The 23,971-nt window shown below is 40.4% G+C and overlaps 1 protein-coding gene across 2 annotated transcripts; it reads left to right on the plus strand.

The window, feature by feature from the left end:
* The first annotated feature begins 1,601 nt into the window (after window positions 1-1,601).
* Window positions 1,602-23,493, plus strand: TLX1 (T cell leukemia homeobox 1). Of its 2 annotated transcripts, none has more exons than XM_070754019.1 (3): window positions 1,602-2,499; window positions 8,226-8,427; window positions 22,035-23,493. In XM_070754019.1, the coding sequence occupies exons 1-3, from the start codon at window positions 2,016-2,018 to the stop codon at window positions 22,255-22,257; spliced, it is 909 nt and encodes a 302-aa protein (XP_070610120.1). In that variant the 5' UTR covers window positions 1,602-2,015; the 3' UTR covers window positions 22,258-23,493. The 2 variants fall into 2 exon arrangements, with proteins under 2 accessions (XP_070610120.1, XP_070610118.1); XM_070754017.1 differs by having other exon boundaries at window positions 1,738-2,499; window positions 8,190-8,427.
* Window positions 23,494-23,971: the final 478 nt, after the last annotated feature.

Consider the following 23,971-nt stretch of genomic DNA (forward strand, 5'->3'; position numbering starts at 1 on the left):
AAACTTAACACATAGTCATATGCTATTGGGTTGGGTAGTTGAAACACGGCCCTTAATGAAGAGTTTCTACCCTCTGCCTCTGAATAGACACATAAACGCCTCCTAATCAGATCAGAAGAGATTGGTAGGATTATCTAAACGGGAGATCACTACCAAATTTGCTTTCCTCTTCTTTGTCCCCCCACCCTATAATCCTTGCGGATGAAGATGGGGATTATAAGTAGTAGTAGGAATAGAAGAGAATAGAAGTCTTTATTGGCCAAGTGTGATTGGACACACAAGGAATTTGTCTTTGGTGCAGATGCTCTCAGTGTACATAAAAGGAAAGATACATTTGTCAAGAATCAGGAGGTATAACACTTAATGATTGTCATAGGGATCAAATAAACAATGAGGAAACAAACAATATTAATAAAAATCATTTGGCCCGTTACATTTTTGTACAGAAAAACCATTCAATATGGCACTTCTTATGGTCGGCACAACTTTGCGAAATGTCTTCCATCCTTAATATCTTTATATCTATTTCCTCCCTTCCGAAGAGTCAAAATATTAAAGCGGGTATTTTTCCCTTTTAACTAAAAGTGGGGGTTTGATGAATGAAATGAGGGCAAAAAGTACTGAGGTGTTCAAAGCAATATCAATTTTTATTGAAAATTATCCCGAAAACGTTCTGAAAAATACTGTATATGCTTTGGAAAAGATCCAATCAATTAAACGAAAATAGTTCTCTCATTCTGCAGGGACCAGTCTATAGACAGCAGCCAGGAGTCAACAGTACATATTGAAAGCTCACCTGGCGGATACACAATACTCTCAAGCCCAGTATTGAGGACACTTAACGCTAAACGGTTCTAGTCCAAATTAAGTTCAGGGACGGTGATTGTAATCTTTTAGACTTCAGGATTCTCCCTAATCAGGGGAGGGGGGGGGGTTGGATCAAAACATTTAAATATGTTAAAGGGTTAAATAAGGTTCAGGAGAGAAGTGTTTTTTAATAGGAAAGTGAACACAAGAACAAGGGGGCACAATCTGAGCTTAGTTGGGGAAAAGATCAGAAGCAACGCGAGAAAATATTATTTTACTGAAAGAGTCGTAGATGCTTGGAACAAACTTCCAGCAGACGTGGTTGGTAAATGCACAGTAACATGCCTGGAATAAACATATATCCATCCTAAAAGAAAAATTCGCTGGCTGGGGAATTCTGGGAGTTGAAGTCCAAATATCTTCAAGTTGCCACGGTTGGGAAATACTGGACTAGATGGACCATCGGGTCTTTTTCTGCCATCAATCTTCTATGTTTCTATCAGTGTGGGTCGGAGGAGAAAAAGGGAAGAGAAAGTGAAAGGGAAAAGGAAAGGTTGAAAGTAAGAGGGAAGATACAAGACAACAGCTGCAGCGAAAGAATTCTCGTGGTTTGTTTTTTTTTTCAAAAATAGGACTGAACACACGTGGCGCTCAAAGGCACAAAACCAACGGAGCCAAAGCTGCAGAGGCAACAGTTTCCGCGGGGAATTAGAACGGAGAGCAGTTGCAGTTTCGCTGTTCCACCCGCGCGTGGTCGGACGCTTTGCTACTACTGCCGGGCTCCCGGGTTGGAATTTTTTTTTTTTTTTTTTTTGCTGGGGGAAGAAGCTTCCTCGGTCTCTTTTTCTCCCTCCTCGCTTCTCGGTGGTTCCGCCAATGGGGGAGCCGGGCCTAGCAGCGCCAACTTCGGGCCAAGGTGATTGATGCCCTGGGAAAGAGGCGAGAGAGGGAGCCCACGGGCGCGCACGGTTCCCCCCTCCTCTCCTCCTCCTCCTCCTCTCCCCGCTTTTCCTTCCTCCGCTTCCGGCCGTCTTTTTTTTCCTCTTCCCCCCCCCCTCCCCACCTCTTCGGGAGCAAGTGAAGCGAGACCAAGAAAAGCTGCGCGTATTTTTTAAAAATCTCCAGCGCGCTGAATCGGGAGGAGGAGGTGGCGGTGGCGGAGGAGGAGGGGGGGAAGTCACCCTCTTTGGAGGGGCTCCCGGCCCAGCATGGATCACTTAGGGGCGCACCACCTCCACCCGAGCCACGCCGAGCCCATTAGCTTCGGCATCGACCAGATCCTCAACAACCCGGACCAAGGCAGCTGCATGATCTCCAACGCGCGGCTCCAGGACGCGGCGGACTACGGCCTGGGAGGATGCGTGGTGAGCAGCGCCTACAACCCCATGAGCGGCCACTACGGCCCGGGCCCCGGCGGTGGAGGGTCCTCCTCCGCCGGGGGCTACGGCAACGGCGGCGCCTGCAGCATGGCTTCGCTGGCGGGCTCCTACAACCTCAACGTCGGGGCCATGAACGGAGCTAACCTCAACGCGGCCGGAGGCGGCGGCGTGATCCGGGTGCCGGCGCACCGACCCATGGCCGGCGGGGTCCCCCAGCCGCTCCCCACGGCCGTGCCCACCATGAACAATCTGACGGGCCTGACCTTCCCCTGGATGGAGAGCAACAGGCGCTACACCAAGGACCGCTTCACGGGTGAGTTGCGAGATGCTCTCCGGGGCTCCTGCCCAAGCGCTGGTCTCCCCCGCCGTCTCCCCGCTCCTGCCTCCGTCCGCAAGCCTGGTGGGCTGGACGGGCTCCCTCTCCTGCCCTCCAGCGAGAGAATCCCGGCCGCGCTCGCCTTCGATTTGCAGCTTGCTTTAATTGAATCGATTGGGGTGATAGATGATAAACAGCGTTGACGGACGTGCCTTAGACCAGTGTTTCCCAACCTTGGTAACTTGAAGATATTTGGACTTCAACTCCCAGAATTCCCCAGCCAGCATTCACTGGCTGGGGAATTCTGGGAGTTAAAGTCCAGATATCTTCAAGTTGCCAAGGTTGGGAAACACTGCTTTAGATGTAGGGCCCGAAAAGAGCAGCCCTGCCAGAAATTCAGAAGGCTAAACACCCAAGTAACAAGCGTTTCCTAATGCTTTTCAAGGCGACTTGATTGTCCTTATTCAATTGAAGATATTTTATAGCGTAACTAGCACGAGGCTTCACATCGATTAAAGCTTCTACGGAAGAGATACCGTATTATCTTTCTGCAACTCTTACCACTTCTCCCAGAAAGCTCAAATCCGCGGGCAAATAATAACAGTCTGGTTGCCTAGCCTTTATGCGACTCTTAGAAACGTTTAAACATCCAGTTTTACTTCCTTGGGTCAAGCACGTCATTTCAACATTTTAAATTTATTTATTTGATTTGTTAGGCCGCCCAATCCCGAAGGGCTCAAAATTAAACCGTGTTGCCCCCGACGTAAATTCTTTTCCAATTTTCTATACTGCGTTCTCGAATATATTATATACTGCTCAAAAAATAAATAAAAGGAACACTTAAACAACAGAATATAACTCCAAGTAAATCAAACATCTGTGATCAAACTGCCCACTTAGGAGGCAACACTTATTGACAATCAATTTCATTTTGTTGTCAGCACATTCAACTTTGTGCAGAACAAAGTGTTCAATGAGAATATTTCATTCATTCAGATCTAGGATGTGTTCTTTGCGTGTTCGCTTTATTTTTTGAGCAGTGTACTTTGCCCATCTCAATTCCCTTCCTAAAACGTGTCCAACGGTAACAACATCTCTTAGGAACATTACAGATATGGCTAGAATCTAAACTATAATAAATATTATAATAACCCTATAATAATCACTAACCTCGACAACATCATTATTTCTCTGTATGGTCATGTGAATGTGAATATGCACACACTTATGTACACAGAGAAACGTAGTTATCAAACGATTTCATACACACAATTCACCAACTTTTCTTAGCACGCATAATCCAAGTTGGAAAATAATTAGGTTTTAAAAATAACATACCATAATTAGAATTCCAAAACTTAGAAATCGTAAATTGAACCAAGAATGCCTCTGTCTACATATTATTCCCTGATCGGGTTTATTCTGCGTAATTGTGTGCATCCCTCACAATTACGGTTATAAATAATGGAACTTGGGAATACGGGAAAAAATACACATTTAAAAAGAAATGTATCTTTCAGACAGTCGGTACAGAAAAGAGATTAATACCGGTAGCGCTGAAAGAGAGGGTGCCGGGAAATGGTCCAAGAAACCCTATGCCGTTTTCCTCCCTCCGGCCAGGTCCGTCTTTTCCTAGAGGAAATGGGACATATATGACCCGTAAATTGGCACCTACATTATTCGATATACAGTAGTGCCTTATAAAAGGCAGGAAAGGGGGAGAAGCGAGGGAAAATGTCAATTCGTCTTTTAATGGCAGATCCACTGGAAGATGGCAGTCTGGAGGACAGAAGGGAAAGGGGGGGGGGGAGCATGATCGAAACATTTAAATATGTTAAAGGGTTAAATAAGGGTCAGGACGGAAGTGTATTTAATAGTCCAGTGAACACAAGAACAAGAGGGCACAATCTGAGGTTACTTGGGGAAAGATCAGAAGCAACGTGAGGAAATATTATTTTACTGAAAGAGTAAGAGATGCTTGGAACAAACTTCCAGCAGACGTGGTTGGTAAATCCACAGTAACTGAATAAACATATATCCTAAAATAGGATAAACATATATCCTAAAATAAAATACAGGAAATAATATAAGGGCAGACTAGATGGACCCTCAGGTCTTTTTCTGCCGTCAATATTCTATGTTTTTATGTAAGATAAATTTTAGCAATCCGGCGCTCTTTCCGAATTGACGCTCCTCCCTCCCCTCCCTCCAACCAGGATGCCACAAACAACAACGGTCGTTATATTTCAATTTTAATTTAAGCAGCCGAGCCCCCGACCTTCATCAATAAAGGCTCCCCTTATCTGTCACTTCGGGAGACCACATCCAGCCCCTAGAGCTGGCCTTTTACCTGGCTCCCAGCCGGGGTGGGGAGATTATGACATGCAGGTTAGAGTTATGGTGGCTGCGGTGTCCCCGGCAAGACGGACCAGCAGATCGAGGCTGTGGCGGCGGCGGCGGCAGACCTTTGCTCCTTGACGCTCTGCTCCGAAGGGAGCCCCGAGGGCGTTCAATGGCAGTAACTCCCGGCTTGCAATTGTATATCCGACCGGGAGTCGTTGCCACTGAACAAGGGAAGCAAATGTCGGACTAGACGCGGCCCAGGAAGGAGGGAAATTTCCCTTTCGGTTGTTATAGGCCTCCGCTGGGACGCGCCCAGGTCCGGGAGAAAAAAAAAAGGCCTGTAATCGGCTCGTTTTGAATTGCCCGCCACGCCTCAGTGTCTATGGGAGTTATTTGCTTTGACTTGAATGGCGGAGAGAAATCATAAACGGCCGCGGAAAGCTGAGGAGAAGGGAAACCGGCGGGGTTTTTTTTGGCAACGCGGGCAATGTCTGAAGCAGCTTAATTCGAAGACGCGACGACCCAGTTTGCCTGGCCGTCGCCGGACTGGGGTGGGTAGGTGGGGGGTATCTCCAGGCCTACTGGATTACATCGGCACCATAGCCAACTACTAGCAAGGCCGAATTGGAGGTGGTTCTTTCGAAATTTCCACCTCGCAAGGGCTCAGACGCGGCTGAAGGCCTCGCCGCCCGAAAAAAAACAAAAAACCTGTCGCCTGGGCCTCCATCCTGCCGCAAATGAGGCCGGTTCGTTTTAAGTTCGGAACGAATCCCTACTCCTCCGGCCCGTCCTGGTCGGGCTTTATATAATTTTATATATAAGAGAATTTTTTTTGGTCCCGAGTCTCAATTCGTTTTTCGGAAAGAAGAGACAGCGTTCTTGCTAACAGGCCTAACCTTGGCCTTTTTTCCCTCGCCGCCCCTTCTGCCGAGGGCCTCTACTGAGGAAATGCGAGCCCTATTGATTGGCCTGTGGCTGAGATGAGGTGCTAGGGCGATTTGTGGCAAAAAATAAAATAAAAGATCAGCCCCGGCACCGCCGAACAAGGTACGTAAGATTTTTTCCTCCGTGCCTTGTTCGGTTCGGGAAACTGCTGAACTTTCTACGGCGAGCACAGGACCCAGATCAGGCAAGCTCAGAGAGGGATCTCAGGTGAGAGAACGGGATGTGGCTGGTAAATTAACAACAACAAAAATCCCGCCATTTTTCAGTTTTGGGATTATTTGCTGCCACTGAACGAGATAAAAACAAAATCGGGTATCTAGGAGAGTTAGCGATAGATTGCAGTGATATTCTATTTTAAACACCATTGTCGCCTTCGTTCTTTGTATTTTATTTTATTTATTCATTCATTCATTCATTCATTCATTTCATTTGATTTCTATGCCGCCCTTCTGCCGAGATTCAGGGGCATTTCTTCCCCAGTTTCCAGCTAAATTTTTCTATGCCTCTCTGGCATCAGATTAGTATCTTTCCAGCAAATACTCCGCCTTAGAGAGAGGGGGAAAGGGTATAGGTAGATAACACCCCCACCTCCCATTAGACAAAATACGAGGACCAAAATAAAATCCCTGCAAGAGAGTCTTAAATCCGATGTCTTTTTGTTGCTGTTGGTGGTGATTTTGAAGTCTGGTAATAGAACTGTAAGCATCTACTTAAGCTAGGAAGGTTTGGAAAATAGGTTGTTCGTTACAGCTGTCACAAATGAAATATATTTTTTAGAGAAATTTAAAAGGAGCTTTCTTTAATTGCAGGGTGGGATTTATTTAAGGCCCAAAGAACCCAATAGTGTAAAAATAATTCCCTCATGTACAGAATCATTATCAAAAGCTATCTAACTAAAACAATTGTAGTGGACAATTATTTTGATAGTTTCAGTCCAACAATGCTACAAAATGTATAACAAGTCATATTTCCTAGATTTAAAATTAAAGCCCTAAATGAAGGAATTCCAAAGTTTGTCAGAGTAACTCAGAGCAATTTTGTCTAGAATAATTCTTGGAAAGCATTCCTATGCTGCTCCTTTCACTTCCTAATTCCATTAAAAAGCTTTTTCTTAACTTTATGAGTTAAAACATTTTCCTTAGTTTTATGATTTACGCTTGACATTTCTTGGGAATGTTTTCAAGTGAGTTAGGTTGGAAGGCAAATATATTTAAGGTTATAAAGAAAGTAGTAAAATGTATATTCCCATAAGCATTATTTCAATTGGAAATTGCATGGACATTTATGAATAAATCAAATATCAAAAGCAGATGTTGATAGAGAGATGTATTCCAGTTTACATTTGCAAACAATTGTGTCCACTGTAATTACAAGTTGAGTTATGTAACATGAAGAGTCAGTTCCATTCAGTTCTTAATTCTGAACAAACTGGACTCCTCTTTAGCATTGGTGTCAGCAAAATACATATTTACTTCAACATAATTCCAATATTTAAAAAGCCATTTTCGTTCATATGAGGGGTATTTTAATTTACAGGATATATAATACACATCTTTTTATCCAGAGAGAATAGCTCAAACTTCAGAAAGAACTGCCTGTTTAATTAGGTTTATTTTAAGTGTTAACTCCTGTCAATTTTTCTGAGTGTTTAAACTTTACCCGGGGTTATGGACTTCAGTAAAAACGATCTTCAACAAAATAACAGCACATAAAAATGAAAGTGCACTTTGATAATTACGTAACTACTATGGATAGGAATAATAATAATAATTTAAATAGATTGTCAAAACAATAAAAAGTGGGGTGAAATAGAACCCCAAATTTGGATTTTTTTTAATAGGGAAGGGTTTCAAGGTCTCTTTTGTTCCAAAGTCTTAAATAACAGCAATTCAGTAATGCTCTTATTCAAGCTGCAGAAGTCGGAAGCTTTATTTTTACGTACTTTCTCCCAGATAACATTGGAATGATTGGGCTATACATGTACAGTTTTGATCTCCCTGCTCCTAGCTTGCAAGGTAGATTTGGTGTTCCAAACGAGGATTTCTCTCCTCCCCATTTCTGTCCCCTGGCCGCTTCGTATATACCCTTCATGTGCTCCTCTGCCACAGAGCTCGCTTCTTGCAGAGAGTCTGGTGTCTCCATACTGGTACCCACCTGGGAACATGCAGCTCATGAATAAGGAAATATTGGTGGGTTCCAAAACAGATTTGTGCTTGGAAAAGCAAGGAGGAGATTGCGAGCCCTGTGACCAAGCCTTCTCTGTGCCTTCCTACTTCTCTGTTTGACTCTTGGTGTATGTCTTTCTGTCTCTCCTCTGCCGCTCCTCTGTGGAGTCCTTCCTGATCATGTCACCGCTTGCTTCTTTGCCCCCTTCCCGCCCGTCCTGTCTCCCCCTCCAGTGGCCCTCTCACCGTTCACTGTAACACGCCGTATAGGTCACCCCTACCAGAACCGGACGCCCCCCAAGAAGAAGAAACCACGCACCTCCTTCACCCGTCTGCAGATCTGTGAACTGGAAAAGCGGTTCCACCGACAGAAGTACCTGGCCTCAGCCGAGAGGGCGGCTTTAGCCAAGGCTCTGAAAATGACTGATGCCCAAGTCAAGACCTGGTTCCAGAACCGGAGAACAAAATGGAGGTAAGCACACCAAGCAAGTGAGCTGTTGCTGTGCTGAAACATGTTTTTTACACCCACTGGACTAGGTCACCTCCTGGGCCATCAAGACCAGATGCTCTACAAACCTCCAGTAGGTTTCTTCCCCCCCTCCCAAAAAAAACCCTTCTCAGTGAGAGTTGATAAGGAGTAATGGTGATTTCCTGGGGTGAGCAGGATTAGATCTGGTCTGCCAAATGTGAAGCATGCCCCAAGGATCAACTGGGTATACAGTGGTCCCTCGATTTTTGCGGGTTTGAACTTCGCGGAACGGCTATACCACGGTTTTTCAAAAATATTAATTAAAAAATACTTTACTGTTTGTTTCCCTATACCACGGTTTTTCCCACCCGATGACATCATACGTCATCGCCAAACTTTCGTCCGCCCTTAATAAATATTTTTTTAAGTAAACTTTAATAAATAAACATGGTGAGTAATAATCTAAATGGTTGCTAAGGGAATGAGAAAGTGCAGTTTAGGGGTTTAAAGTGTTAAGGGAAGGCTTGTGATACTGTTCATAGCCAAAAATAGTGTATTTACTTCCGCATCTCTACTTCGCGGAAATTCGACTTTCGCGGGCGGTATCGGAACGCATCCCCAGCGGAAATCGAGGGAACACTGTATATCCAGTCATTTGTGGAAGAAGTTAGGCCCCAAAGTTGATCCAGGAATCAAAGAATTTGGGTTCCTGTTCTTTTGTAGTTCTTTGTAGGAGGCCTTCCCCAAAACAGTCCCTCCAAATCTTACAAAGAGTAGTGGAGCTCATGGTAAATATGTGTTTTGCAATTTTGGTATATCTAGAGGGAAATTGATGAATGGTGTGCAGTTTTAATGTCAGAGGGATTGAGAATTATACAGAATTCAGATTTTCTTAAAATTTGACTATTGATCCTACTACCCAATCTGGTATTTAATATTTATTTAATTTCATATATATATCACTAAGTGTTCATACCTTTTTGAAAGTGTGATATATAGACATTTTTACTAACATTTACCCGATTCAGCTGCTTCTTCTCCTATTAATGTACGTTATCCATTTCAAGGTAGCACTTTCTTATTTCTGGGTAAAGGAGCATCTTTGCTTTGAGATCTCTGATTAGTCAAAGTTATTCTAATGCTTAAATAAGAAATCTCTGTGTCTTACTTACGCCCTCTTCCCCAAAAACATGACCAGTAGATGGGTAAGATATAAACTCCTAGAATTCCTAGACAACACAGTTGGGAATGGAGTCCATCTTTTTTAACCATTGAGATACACGTACAGGACTTCCTGTCCATCATGTGACTTTTGTTGTGATGGAAAATATTTCAATCAGCATATATTAGCGGCTGTCTCCCATTTGTTTTTGCTTTGGAAGCCAGCAATTTTTCTGATCTATTTTAAGCTTGGAACAGATGATTTGAAAACTGATTGGTTAAAGCTGAGTCTTGATTTATTGGCTGATGGACTGAAAATGGTGAGGAGGGGCTGGCTGGTTCCTGTGAGTTGCCATTCAAAATGAAAACAGCCTAGTTTGTTGTGGAATGACAGTTTCCGTTGCTAGAGCTACAGGAGAAACAAACCAAGGAAAACTTTTGCATGGTGAGGTCTGATGCATTCAATTTCCGAAGTCATGCTATATGTACCATCTCTCTTTCTGGGTGACTTTTCACCCCTCTTACGAGCAGAATAAAAGGGGAGGGGCTGCCATCACTCACAGCAGAATCCAGGCCATTTCCTTTGCTATCCTATGACTCAGCAACATATTGGAGGGAGGTGGCTAGAAGTGGCTTAACCCATAAGTGTTCTCTATTTCTAGAAACGTTATCTTTAAAATATCGGATAAGTCTTCCCCCTTCGTGGGGTGGGTTCCGGATTCTGCTACTGCCACTTTGCTCAGGGATATGCCGCATGTGTGCGCATGTCCAGTACTAAAAAAACTATGCACAGAGGCAAAAAACAAAATGGTGCCCCAGGAGAACCAGTTTACGGGAGTGGCAGGCCTGGGTCACTGCCGGTTCCAGTGACCCAGGCCGCCAAGTTATTAATGCTTCTGTAAAACCAATCAGAACTGGTAGGAAGCCATCTCTGCTCCCTTTGCAAAAATGGGGGTGGGGCTGGCCGGCACATGACGCATCTGGCCTGCAAGTTTGACACCTCTGAGCTAGAGACACCTAGGAGCTAATCTTTATTAAAGCTGCTTCCTACATAGATCCCTTGAAAGAATAAGTCAAGGACAATTTTGTTTTGCAGTTTCAATAATTTTTAATGTAATCTGATGAACTAGATCCGAGGTCTTCAAACCTGGCAACTTTAAGACTATGCTATGCTCGCTTGGGAATTCTGGGAATTGAAGTCCACAAGTCTTAAAGTTGCCAAATTTGAAGACCTCTGAACTAGATTGTCCATGTATGCTATCATAAATATATAGCCTTGAAATTCATAAAGTTCCTAGTGGTTTTGTTATAAAAAGTCTTCCAGACATCTACCATGAAGCCAGATATTAACATCCTGCTTGAAAATGACTACAGTTTGGGAAGGCAAACAAGCTGTTCTCCTATCTAGTTTTTTTAAATAGATGGTTTGTCTTTATCTGGACTTAAGGAGGTAATATAGGCAGCACACTTGGTCTTTTCTCAGTGTAAGAAGGAGATAATCATTTCACAATGAAGTTACATGCCATTATAGACATACAGTATATAACTCAGTTCTGACTTTTTACAATCCTGAAAATTTTGGTCCTTGCATCCACATAAGTAGTGTTGGGCGAACCGAACCCGCACAATTTGGGTCCATACCGAATTTTGTGGTGTTCAGCATGCTGGACCCGAAGCCAATTTTTTTGTAAAATTCGTGATTTAGTTCAGCGTTCGTGCCGAACCCCCCGAAAGCCACCGCCCGGCTGTCATCTGCTGAGAAGAGGAGGAAGAGCTGGGCGCCGGTGGTGGCGGAGGAAGGCAAACACTGGGGAGCTGTCAGCCGGTCGGGAGGCTGGGAGGGAGGCACAAAAGGAGCTGGGGAATCCCACGAAGAGATTCCGGGAGCAGAGCTTTGATGTCACATATACCAGCAGGTTGCTAAGGACGCCAAAGTGATCACTTCCTGGATTCCAAGTTTTAATTTTCACGTAAAAGGACCTCCCTTTGCTTGCAGCGCCGTTGCGGCGTTCTTTTTCGTAAAAATAAAACAAAACATTTACATGAAAAGACCTCCCTTTGAAGGAGCTGGGGAATCCCTCCCACGAAGAGATTCCAGGGGCAGAGCTTTGGTGCCACGAACCGTTCGGGTTCAGGTTCGACCGAATTTTGTGTGAAGTTCATCCGAACTTGCCGAACCCGAACACCGTTGGGTTCGCCCATCACTACACATAAGGAGTCTATAGTTATTAGGATGGAAAATAAACAGTTTTACCTTTGGGGAAAAAGGTCCACAAACATGAAGCACTTTCTCAGAATAGGGATATGGATGGGGAGGGGACTAGTGATATTGAAGTTCAATAAAAAAATAAAATAATAACATCCTGAACACAAGTATTCATTGACCTTATATCAGTTTGCCTAGTGATTGCTCAAAGTTTCAACAGCACTAAGAAAGAGATTTATGTTATTTTTTCTCACTTACGATCATTGCAGCATCCTCATGGTCACCTGGTTTACATTCACTCACATTTATGGCGGTTAAAGAGTCCCGGGGGTCGATTACCTTTTGCAACCTTCTGACAAGCAAAGACAAGGAGGGAAACTAGATTCACTTAACAACCAAGGGGCTAACTTAATAGCACTGATTAACGTAACAAATTGGGTAAAACTCACTTTAAAGAATTCTTAGTTAGCAACATAAATTTTGGGCTCAATTGTGGTCATAAGTTGAAGACTATATATAGCAAGCCATTATGTGTGTAATGCTAGTAACACTGACTTTACTAACAACACAACACTAACAGTAACATTATACACTAACATATTAATGTAAAGCTTGTAATCATATTGTCAATGAAAATGGTTACCAATAGCCTAGGGCAGGGGTAGGCAACGTTGGCTCCTCTGTGATGTAGACTCAACTCCCAGCATTCCTGAGCCAATCATGCTAGTTCAGGAATTCTGGGAGTTAAAGCCCACATGTCATAGAAGAGCCAATTTTGCCTACTCCTGCTCTAGGGATACAAATATTAACAAAGAAAATCTTTTTTTAAAAACCTATAACCAAATTAAAATAAAGACACCCAGTCCATTTTAAAATATATGTTCTATTTGCAAATGCATTCCAAATTAAAACATCTTTTTATCTTTATTAAGAGATTTTATACACTAATAAAAATCAAGGTACAATATAAATGAAAAGAAAAAGAATAAAGAAAGCAGAGCAAGTGAATAAATACAAGACATAAATAGCGGAGAGGAGAGGAAAGGAAAGGAAAAAACACATCAAGGTTTGGCTTCCAATTTACTTTATAGCAATTACAATTTTTTTCATCTATCCTTCCTCTTTATAGTTGCCGCATAATTCCCTTCCCATATTTTCCCCTTTTTAATTATCAAATCCATAAATCATCAGTTCATTTTTTTCATTTTTAGCAGAAAGTCCTTAAATGTTTCCAGTTGCTAATTAATGTATTTATCTTCTTCCTAATCAAACAAGTCATTATTGTATTTTTGCAAGTTTTGTCATCTTTACCAATCATTGCTCTGTTATGAGTATGCCAGAATCTTTCTGTCTTTGTACATAGTCTTTCTGTTACCATATATCAAGTAAACAATTTTCCAGGAGTTTCTTCAAGTCCCAGCAAAAAAAACCCACCAGGTTTCCTATATATTAATCTTTAAAATTCTTTGCATTATTGTATGTATTTGTACCCAAAATTCTATTATGCATGTTAAAATAACTTTTCATGTTTTCACGTTTTCCCTACAAACCAGAATTATCTTTATTACATCCTGGTTCTGGTATCATATACCAACAGTATATCATTTTAGAACAAGTACCTTCCCTTACATATATTTTTTTAACAGAACCTTTGCTATGTAGTAATCAGTGCAAGAATACTGCTTCCTGCTGTATTGGAAGTTTTTCTACATAATGGTAGTTTGGGGAAAGACATTCAACTTTCACAGCTCAGTCATGTCCTATGCACATTCCAGCCTTTTTGCTGGAAGGCAGCCAAAAGAATAATGAAGAATGTGAAGTATAAAGGAGAGTTGATGGTTTGTCTAAAAGTGAGGATATTTAAATACCGGTAGATGTTTAAATATTTAGTAGTTGATATTAGAGTATCTCCTCTTTTATGCCCATAATTTATGCCCATAATTGATCATTGGAAGAATTCATGGTCCCAGATGCTATAATTCTATTTGAAATACAGCATGTTAAAGTTTTCTATTAATCAGTGTCTCATAGGATATCTGGAGCTACACTTCTTGGGCCCTTTTTAGTTAGCAGACTTATTAATAATTAGAACATTTTGAATCCTCTCTCTCTCTCTGGGTACATTATTCATTTTTGTAAGAGCAATAAAACATTATAAATAGGGCATATGTGTTATTGGCATTTAAACATGAATGAAAAATATATTTCTGGTTTTTTTATTTGAAGTGTCCATCTGTAATTTCACTATAAGCTGTCTTAAACTATGAATGTGTCCTGAAAATGCTATTAAGGCGCCAATCCTATGCCAATGTACATAGGAATAAGCCCCTCTGAGTAAGTAACACCTATTTCTAAATAAGCATGTGTAACATAATAATTAGCTTAAATTATATATAGAGAGAAATTCATATTGTAAAAGCGCCAGAAAAGGTGTTAAAAGTAAGAAGAGGCCCAGGCTTGTGTCTGACCCCAGGCATGAAAGCTCGCTGGATGACTTTGTGCCATTTATTGCCCGTCATTCCAACTGTCTCCATTGGACTGCTGTTGGGAAAATAGGCAAAGGGAGTATAAACTGATGGAGTAAAAACAATTAAATTAATTATTGTAAATAGAGATTGAGGGCAGAATTGATATTGAGTTTTGTAGTCTCAAAAGGTTTTATATCTCAATTTTAGAAATTGGTGTTGAAGTGTGCCTTTTCATAACACTTTAAATAGGTCACATATTCAGGCCCCAGAGGCATTTTTTTCCCCCAGCCCAAGAATCTATTGCTTGCCTTATATGTGGGTTTCAGATCCCAGAATTCTCCAAATAGCATATTTACTTTTGAGAGTTTTGGGAATTTTCCAACACCCAGGTTGGAGAAAGGGGATATAATTGGTAGGCCTTGGAAGTTTGTTTTTGAAATGAAAAAGGTTATGAAATAGTCTTTACCTATGAAAGCTCCATCAGGCTTTATGTGTTAGGATGTCACCAACCTTCTTGACTTCGCTAAATACCAGTCATACTAGTATGTTGCCATACAGAATCATCCAAAAAGCCAAGGACTTAACCTTTCTGAAAGCTGGCAAGAAAAAATAACTTATTTTGCACACTTGCCACCAGCAAGGCCTAAATTATACACAACCAAGATAAAAGAATGGCAGGAAAATTATTGCAAAGAAAGACATGGATATAGCTGGTTTAAATAATCAGTCCAGCTCTGCCAGAGACAAAGAATGGGAATCTGCAGGAATGCATTAGTTGAGCTCTGTTTATACATTTACTTTTGTCAATGGATTGTTCTATATGAAAGACAGAATTATTATTGCAGAAATAGCTACACTGAATTGTGGATTGTGCTGTCTTTACAGTTGTTGAATAACACTTATTTAACACTGCATGTGTAGGATTAGACACCTCTTGGTTTGCCCCAATGATGCTGCTTTTAAATGAACAGCTACTCCCTCCCTCTTTCTTTTCAGTTTACAATTCAAAATGGGGCTCAACATTACATGACAGCGTGTTATTTGTGGGATTGCCTCTTTGTGAAGTATCTGTGAGATCCATCAGTCTATTTAGGATGGGCATATTCCAAGTTGGTTCCCTTATATGGTGCCATCTAGTGGCTCTTTGGAAGCAATAGCAATAGCACTTAGATTTATATATCATTTCACAGGGTTTTATAGCCCTCTCTAAACATTTTTCAGACTCAGCATATTGCCTCCAACAATCTGGATCCTCATTTTACTGACCTTGGCAGGATGGAAGGCTGAGTCAACCTTGAGCCAGTGAACCTCAAACTGTCGAACTGCCAAATTTCAAGCAGCCGGCAGTCAGCAGGAATAGCCTATAGTACTGCATTCTAGCCATTGCGCCACTGCAGCTCTTACCCCCTGTCCCTTGTCTTGTGGAATACTTTTCCCTTAAGACTTTGCATCCCTCACCCTTTTGTCTTTCCAGAAAAATGTAAAGGGTTGACTGTTCCCCAAGGCATTGGATAAGGTAAGATTGGAGCCTGAAGATTGTTCTGTTCAATGGACTGGGTATTGCTGGCTAGGCACCAGGTTGTACCATATTTGGTTTTTATTATTATTGTGAGCCATCCAGAATGGGCCACAAGAGAGTCTTCCAAATAGATTAATAACCACCCACCCAAACAAATGACTGCTGTGTAGATTTCAGAGGAGGAGTTCTTTTCATATCAACTTGGACAATCAGTCTGATGCAGCGATTAAGGTGTTGGGCTAGGAGCAAGGAAACCCAGCCTAGTCTTAGTCAGTTTGGCTGCATACAGTCTCCTCCTCTTGTCACTGACAGGTTCTGCAATAAGGTAGATGATAAAATACTGCTATTGTGAGAACTAGGTAAATAAAGTGCAAAGCAAGCAGACTCTGCACTTAATTGCAACAAATAGTAAGAAAAATAATCCTGCTTCCATATTTCCTTGATCATTTAAAAAAAAAAAAATCTCAAATAGCCTGTTTATCTTATAAAGATATCAGACATACCACAAGTTTAATCCAGAGACAGCTCACCCAAATGTGATCCAGAGCTCGCCTTCTATCGCTGCAAAGTTTTATAGAATGTTTGGTTCCTTTCCCTGCAGTTTGTGGGTTTGTGATGATTTTAAAAGATAAAATGGATGCCCCAAGCTTTTCTGATACTTATGAGCCTCCTTTTAAGAATGAGCCCTACCCATCAATGCAAAACCTGAAAAGGCTTATGGTTAACAGAGGAGTTCAAAGTGCAGCACTACTAATTTTGTCTTTAGATTGTTTAGATTAAGTAATATATATAGCTTGCTTTCCGAATTATCAGAAATGTAAACAAATAAAATAACAGTGTGTATGTGTGTATGTAACCGTTTTCTCTTTTCTCCTTTTTCTTTTCTTTCTATCTTTTCTTTTTTACCTGTAGGTTTGTATTGTTTTTTAATGTTTTCTCTCTCCCCCCTATTTTTATGTCATGCTTTCTAAACTGTATTGTTGTTTTATATGTTAATAAAAAATAAAAAAAAATACTAATTTTGTCTTTAAAATAATAACTTATTGAGACAGGTTGCATTGGGAAAGAGTGATTGGCCCAAGTTACCCAGTGACCTCATTGGTCTAGTGGGGCCATGAAGCTGGGTCTCATCAGTCCAATACAGATGGTTCTCACTTATAATTGCCCTATTTAGCAACCATTTGAAGTATTAAAAAGTCAGATTTACGATCAATCTTTGCATATTTGACTTTGCAGCATCCTATAGTTGTAGCACTACTACCCTGTTTTCCCCAAAATAAGTCACCCCCGAAAGTAAGACATAGGAGAGATTTCATAGAATTGCCTAATATAAGGCATCCCCCGAAAGTAAGACGTAGGAGACGTTTCGTTTCACAGCATTCCCAAACAGAACATATATAACACTGCTGTCCATAAATTGCATCCCTAAACAGTACATCAATCAGATTCAAAATACATCCAACATGCATCCAACATGCGGCTGCGTGTTTGGATGCGTTTTTGCTGCAGGATACAAGTTTTTGCTGCAGGATACAATTCACTGGGGAAAAAATAAGACATCCCCTGAAAATAAGACGTAGCACATCTTTGAGAGCAAAAATTAATATAAGATGCTGTCTTATTTTCAGGGAAACACGGTATTCAGGCATATTGTAGCTGGCATGCATTAAGGACCATTACCGAATCCATCATCACATGATTTCTATTTGTGTGCTTCCCAATCGGCTTGCGTCAAGCAGAATTAATGGAAAGTGCGAAAATAATACCATAAGTCATGATTACATGATGTTTTGCTTACAGACTATGGTGACTCACTTAATAACTGAATGGGAAGTAAGGTCATAACATTTTTGTTTTAGCAGCTGCAGTTCAGCAGCCGCAGATTAGCAACAGAGCTGCTGGTGCCAATTTTGACAACTAAGTGAGAACTTCCTGTATTCTAATGCACCAGGGTTTATTTCAGAGTAGATTGATCTCAGGATTTCATTCGTTTTGTAATTAATATATGCTGGACTGTACTCAGAAGCAAATATTTCTTTTTTTAACAATGTTTCCAAGGTCCCAGTGCAGTCTGGATGGAACTTCTCCCAGGAGACATTCCTTCTCAGTGCCAGGAAAGCTTTACTTAAATTTGCATATTTGCAATTAAGGCAGTGAAGGTCTGGCTGAAGAGCTTTAACTAAGCTGCTTTCTATTTGCAGTCTTGAAACAAATTGAGGTGGGACACGGTGCTTACTTTATTCTTTCCCTCCTGCTCCCCCCCCCCCCCCAAGCCTGGGCTTTATTTTTTTGTTCTTTAACAAATTACTGCTTTTCTCTGCCAAGTGAACAACTTGGCTAACTGAGAAAAATATTCCATACTGAAATTAATAAATCTGTGTTCACTAATTACAAACACAGCTAAACAGCAACAGAAGAGGCCTGGTTACATTTCTCTGAGTCAAAACAATATTAAATATGCATCAGGAGTGAATTTGTAGTGGAAAGAAAATGATATTTTTTATTCATGCACTTTTTTTGTTAGTGGTAGAATCCTTCTCCCAGTACACACACAGACCTTCACACAACGCGTTTGTAGACACACAACATATACAAAGGGCTTAATTTAAAACAATTGATTTATATGAAAATTAACACACATTTAAACTATTTGTTCTAAACTTCCTCTTCAAGAAATATTGAATTAAGCTTCCCATCCTTCTCAGTCATTGCAAATGCTGAGAACAGTAGTCCCAAATAATCAGAAAGCACCAGATAGGATGAAAAAGGCACTGTGAAGTGGTATATGAGTCTAAATGCTATTGCTTTTGGGTAACATTAACTCAGTTGCTCTCAGAGAAGAGCGCTATTCATGGTTGTAATTTCAAATCTGCCAATGAGATCTGAAATATTTTTAATAGGCAATTGATGGGTCTACTGTTAGTACAGAAATGTTGGTCATGACTTAGTAACAGTTAAGCCACAATGAATTCATAAAATCAGGTTATATACAGAGGTGGGCTGCTAAGGTGGAACGGTGACGTGTGCTCGCCCCCATGGCTCTGAGTGCTGGCGGAGTCCAGTGCAACTCTGCTACTGCAGCTGTGCAGGTGTGCCTGTGTTTTGGCAACTCTGCTACAGCAGCTGTGCAGGTGTGCCTGTGTTTTGGCAACTCTGCTACTGCAGCTGTGCAGGTGTGCCTATGTTCTGGCGCGGTTTTTTGCTTCCGCGCGCAAAACGCGCTGGACTCTGCTAGCATTCAGAGCCATGGGGGCAGGCACATGTCACCGTTCCATCTTAGCAGCCCACTTCTGCCTTGAAATCATATTGATCTAAATGCAATATTAAAGCTGTTTGTATCTAGGCCTTGCATATTTTGGGGTATTTCCTATTAGGTGTAATCTCTTGTAAAATGCATTGATGTTAATAGGGCATTTTTTGTGTGCAAAAAGGGCACAGTTTAGATTTAAACATAAATCATTCTCAGAGAAGTAAACTTGGTGGTCCTTGACTTACAACCACTGTTGAGCCCAAAATGCCCATTGCTAAGCAAAGAATTTGGTAAGTGAATTGCACCCCATTTTATGACCCTTTTTGCCACAATTAGCAAGCCAATCACTGCAGATTATATATGCAGTAGTTGGTAGCAAATCTGGCTTCCCCCATTGACTTTGCTTGTTGAAAGCCAGCTAGGAAAGTCATAGATGATGTTCATATCAGGATAGTACAATTGTCATAAATAGATGCCAGTTGCCATGTGCCAAATTGTAATCACATGACATCATGAGGATGCTTACAGTGGTGGTAAGTGTGAAAACTGGTCATAAATCACTTTTAAAGAGAGAAATACCATTTCTTTCCCATCTCCACTCTTCTTGAAAAGTATTGCAGTTTTAAAGTTAATAATTTTCCTGTGCTTTAAGGAGTTAAACCTGCATTGTGCACTACATTTTACTACTCTCTTTTTTTATAATTGTTTCAATAATCTTCCCAGATCCAATGGAATCAAACTAAATCAATATCCCAGGCAGAAATTGTTTTATATTATGATGATGGTTTGTGAACTGCAGCAATGGAAGGAGATCAATATCAATAAAGATAATAAAAAGGAATCTCCTAGAGTTTCATTCCAGAATGATTTCCAAAACAGTTTATTACCAAGTAAAGAAAAGAAGAAATTAATAGTTGATGGACAGTAAATCAGTCTCCTCCTAATTCCAATAAGAATGACTTTTTTAAAAAAAGGTATAGATTCTTGGAAATATTAACATTTGGGGGATTTTGAACAGTGGAATGCTCTTCTAAGAATGTCTTATTAGTTAGCTTGTTGGCTTTAGCTTATGTTGGCTACATAATATAGGTGCCAGGTTGCTGGTTTCTGGCATAGCTCAGCATGTTGGGAGAAGTAGACATGCTGATTTACTTCTCAAATTTCTACGTCAAAGTCAAATCAAAAATGTTTTATGGAAATTGGGGAGTAAGGGTGGTTTCAACCTATGGTGATAACTGAAAAAGAGAAAAAAGTCAAATCTTTCCTGATATTAGCATTCTCATCAGAAATCTTTTGAGATTTGGCATTCTTGCCCCAAATCTCAAAAGTATTTCAGATAGAAACAGTAAATTTATAAAATTTGGTCAACTTTTCAGATATTGAAATAACATATCAAATGTATTTATTTTTAAGAATCTATATGGTCACTAAGAGTCAACAACAATTTGATGCCATATAATCACTATAAACAGGTAATCTATAATATTTTTCTGAATTTCTTTTTTTTAATGCAGTTAAGAGTATTGTAGCATTTATTTTAAAATACCACCGTTTTAATGTAAGCTTGTCAAAGCAGAATACTTGCTGCATCTGATGACAGTAGCTCCAAAGAGCCTGAAAGCTTCCTTTTCACTGCTGCTTAAGAGATAATTTCTAAAATCCATAATCAGTTCCTTATGAATCAGTTTTAGGATAAAGTGATTATGAAAGAAAGAAGAGAGAGAGATGAATGCAAATAATTTCTAACTTGTCTTAAAAGAAACTTCATCCTTCTGATAGAAAAAAGGATCTGACATGTGCCAGATCATAGCACTAAGTTACAGAACTGGAAACAGGACTGCTAACACCTTTCATATGTCTTCTATTCTGACAGTTTTCTTGTAAACCCCTTTATTTTTCTACCTCTCAATTTCTTTTCTTGGTCCCTTCTTCTCTCCCCCCCCCCCAGTACATTCTTGTGGATTCCTTTGCTCCTTTTGATTATTTCCATAGTCCTCAAATAAAATAGAATTAAGAGATGTTATTTGGAGCAAAAAAAGTTGAAAGGTGTTATGTATCTCTTTGGGAACCAAATTTGTGGCATGAGACAAATTATTGTGAATTGAGTTGCACCAACTTTAGTTTATAATGGACCCTGTGGGTTTTTTGACGCTCTCTGAACTTGATTGTTTTGTTGCAGACTTTCATTACCAAACTAGGTAACATCATCATGATGTTATCTGCTTGGGTAATGAAATGTTTTCAAGCAAACAACCAAGCCCAGAGAGCACCCAGAGCACCACAGTTCAACCCTGAGTCACAAATATTGTTATTTATCTGTTTTTATTTGTTCTTTCAATCTTTAATTCTTCTGATTATGACACAATTTTAGATACTCTTAGTTGCTATGAATGGTGTATACATTTTCAAAGGATTTGAAGTGTTTGTTCTGTGTAATTGGGGTACAGTTTTAAAACGAGGTATTCTTTTTATGGATATGAAGTAAAATATTCAGTGGATGGAGCAATGTTTAGAATCTCTAGCTTGTTTTTTACATTTTCTACTCACATAAATTGTGTACGGACAGAATAATCAGATACACACCATCACACACACATCCAGCTGACCCTTCATAATTCTAAAATCTAGCATCAACCGAATGACATTAAATGGATGGATAGTAGGTAGTAGGACAGAATGTGCTGCTTCAGACAATACACAGTTAATATATTGGCTGTCACTAGGATGGTCCTTGATTTAGATGGTTTCAGAGAAGGGCTTTTAAATGTTCCCTTTGACTGGTCATGGATTCTCCATGCCCAGTTATTTAATATATCTGGGAAGCAGGCTGCCTTAAATGTGACACTTCATTTTGGCTATAATGGAAAGGGGGGAAAATCCTTGAGTGTAAAAATGTTCCAAAAGATGGGAAGATGTTGTGGTGAAAGGGAGTGGGAGTCAACTTTGACAAGTAAGGGGCATCTGTTATCCTGATGAAACATGACATACCCCGTGCATTTCTCTTAGGCGGCAAACTGCAGAAGAACGGGAAGCAGAGCGGCAGCAAGCCAACCGCATCCTCATGCAGCTCCAGCAAGAGGCCTTCCAGAAAACCATCAATCAGCCCATCCAAGCAGACCCCATCTGTGTTCACAACTCCTCCCTCTTTGCCCTCCAGAACCTTCAGCCATGGTCAGATGACACTTCCAAGATCACCAGCGTTACATCTGTGGCCTCTTCCTGTGAGTGAAATCTTCACTTTGCCTATACACGGACTCTTGCATTACAGAGTGGCTGGCCTTATTCAGCATCATCCATAGAAGACACGGTTACCTCTGAGTGAGCCAGTGGCGGCAACCAGACAGTGTCCCCTTGCTAGCCAAGGCTCTGAAAGGTCATAAAGTGCCGGTCTAGTGGAGTGTTCTAATAAAAGGCAACACTTTCCTTCTTTCTTCATCGTCATCACCATCACTGCCGTATCACCACCTTCTTGAAAAGGGTGATATTAGAACATTTGAAAACTCTTTCGGAGAGAAAACAACCCAAGATTCTTCCTTTGAGCCATTTTCAAGAAAACAATGCTATATCATTTTATTTGCTGACAACACAGGAATAGTTCTCCCATGTAAGTATTGCAGGTTGATCATTTCAAGAAAACCCACAGTTGAAATCTGAATGAAGAATAAGAACTTTTTTTTTAACAACAACTGCATCTCCTTCCTGCTGGAGCCCTTTTCTTAAAAGACATTTAGATTTTACAATTAAATAAAAGCTCCCTCCTTTTGCTTTTGTCTTTTCCAAGATGAACTCTTTGGGTTTTTCTGGATTTATTTCGTTTTTGTTCTGCTGAAGGAATGTTGACACTAGAGTGACTGAGAAATGCAAAGCTTGCCTCATAAACTCTTGCGTGGCGGCTGAAATCAGTTTCACAGCTACCCACAGACTCTGCATTGATCAACTTATATTTTAATAACTCTGAGGCATCTGTGGCATTTTGCAGGGGTAATGCAGTTTTACTTGATAGATTATTTTGGTATGGCTGATGATATTGTTCAATATTTTATTTACTTTTGCTCAAGAAGTCAGCTCCACAGAAGAGGGGGTGTGAACCAAACAGAACATCCTTCTCTTTCCATTTTTTGACCAGTATAATTTCACAGTTTTCTTTTTATTGTATTGAGAAAAAGCTTGTGATTAATTTAAGCACTTCTTACAGCAAATTCCAAGAAGATACAAAATATCTAAAATATATAGGGTTTTTTAAAAAATTACTTTTTAAAACTATGCATCATTTATATTTAAAATGAGACGGTACCCACAGCCAATTTATCAAAAGGAAATATTTTAGTGAGTTTCTGAGATGCATTCTTTGGTTTGTTTTTAAGTTATGCACTTATAAGAAGGTTTCCCTTTTGTGTAATCATTTTCTAAAGTGTTTGTGTAATTTATGTGGAAAAATGAATAAAAGGGGCAAAATATTAGTCTCAATTATTAGAAATAACTTTTTTTAAATGACATTTCTTCACCTGACTTTTCTGTTGATTTTTCTAGAGGAATAGAATTTCAAAGATAAAAGAGTAGCTGCTTGAAATACCTACTTTGAGCTATGATAAAGAGGGGAATCTCTATTTTTTTAGTTTACTTCAATTTTGTATCCCGACAGCCTTGAATTTAGATATATTCTTACTTAAAACAGAATGATGATTCTGTTTGTGTTCACATAAACAATGAACAGTTATAAACAAATGAAGAAGCCATCTTGTTTTTACTGACTGTATAAAACCTCTCTATCTTTGGCTGCAGAGCACATAGTCAATCTGATTTCTGTATTCACCACCTGGTGATGTTCATCTATGGAGTCTCTTGAGTTGTTGGGAAAGAGTGTTTGCTATGGCTATCATATTCTCTTGACAAAATTCTATCAGCCCGTGCCCTGTTTCATTTTGTATTCCAAAGCCAAACTT

Source organism: Erythrolamprus reginae, chromosome 5 (assembly GCF_031021105.1).
Source record: "Erythrolamprus reginae isolate rEryReg1 chromosome 5, rEryReg1.hap1, whole genome shotgun sequence".
Lineage (NCBI taxonomy): Eukaryota > Metazoa > Chordata > Lepidosauria > Squamata > Dipsadidae > Erythrolamprus > Erythrolamprus reginae.

What these genes read in the sequence shown, in the direction of transcription:
- TLX1 (XM_070754017.1), top strand. Translation starts at nt 2,016, where the DNA reads ATGGATCACTTAGGGGCGCACCACCTCCACCCGAGCCACGCCGAGCCC. An exon ending in CACCAAGGACCGCTTCACGG is followed by an intron (nt 2,500 to 8,189) that starts GTGAGTTGCGAG and finishes CTCCCCCTCCAG; the next exon opens with TGGCCCTCTCACCGTTCACT. An exon ending in AACCGGAGAACAAAATGGAG is followed by an intron (nt 8,428 to 22,034) that starts GTAAGCACACCA and finishes CATTTCTCTTAG; the next exon opens with GCGGCAAACTGCAGAAGAAC.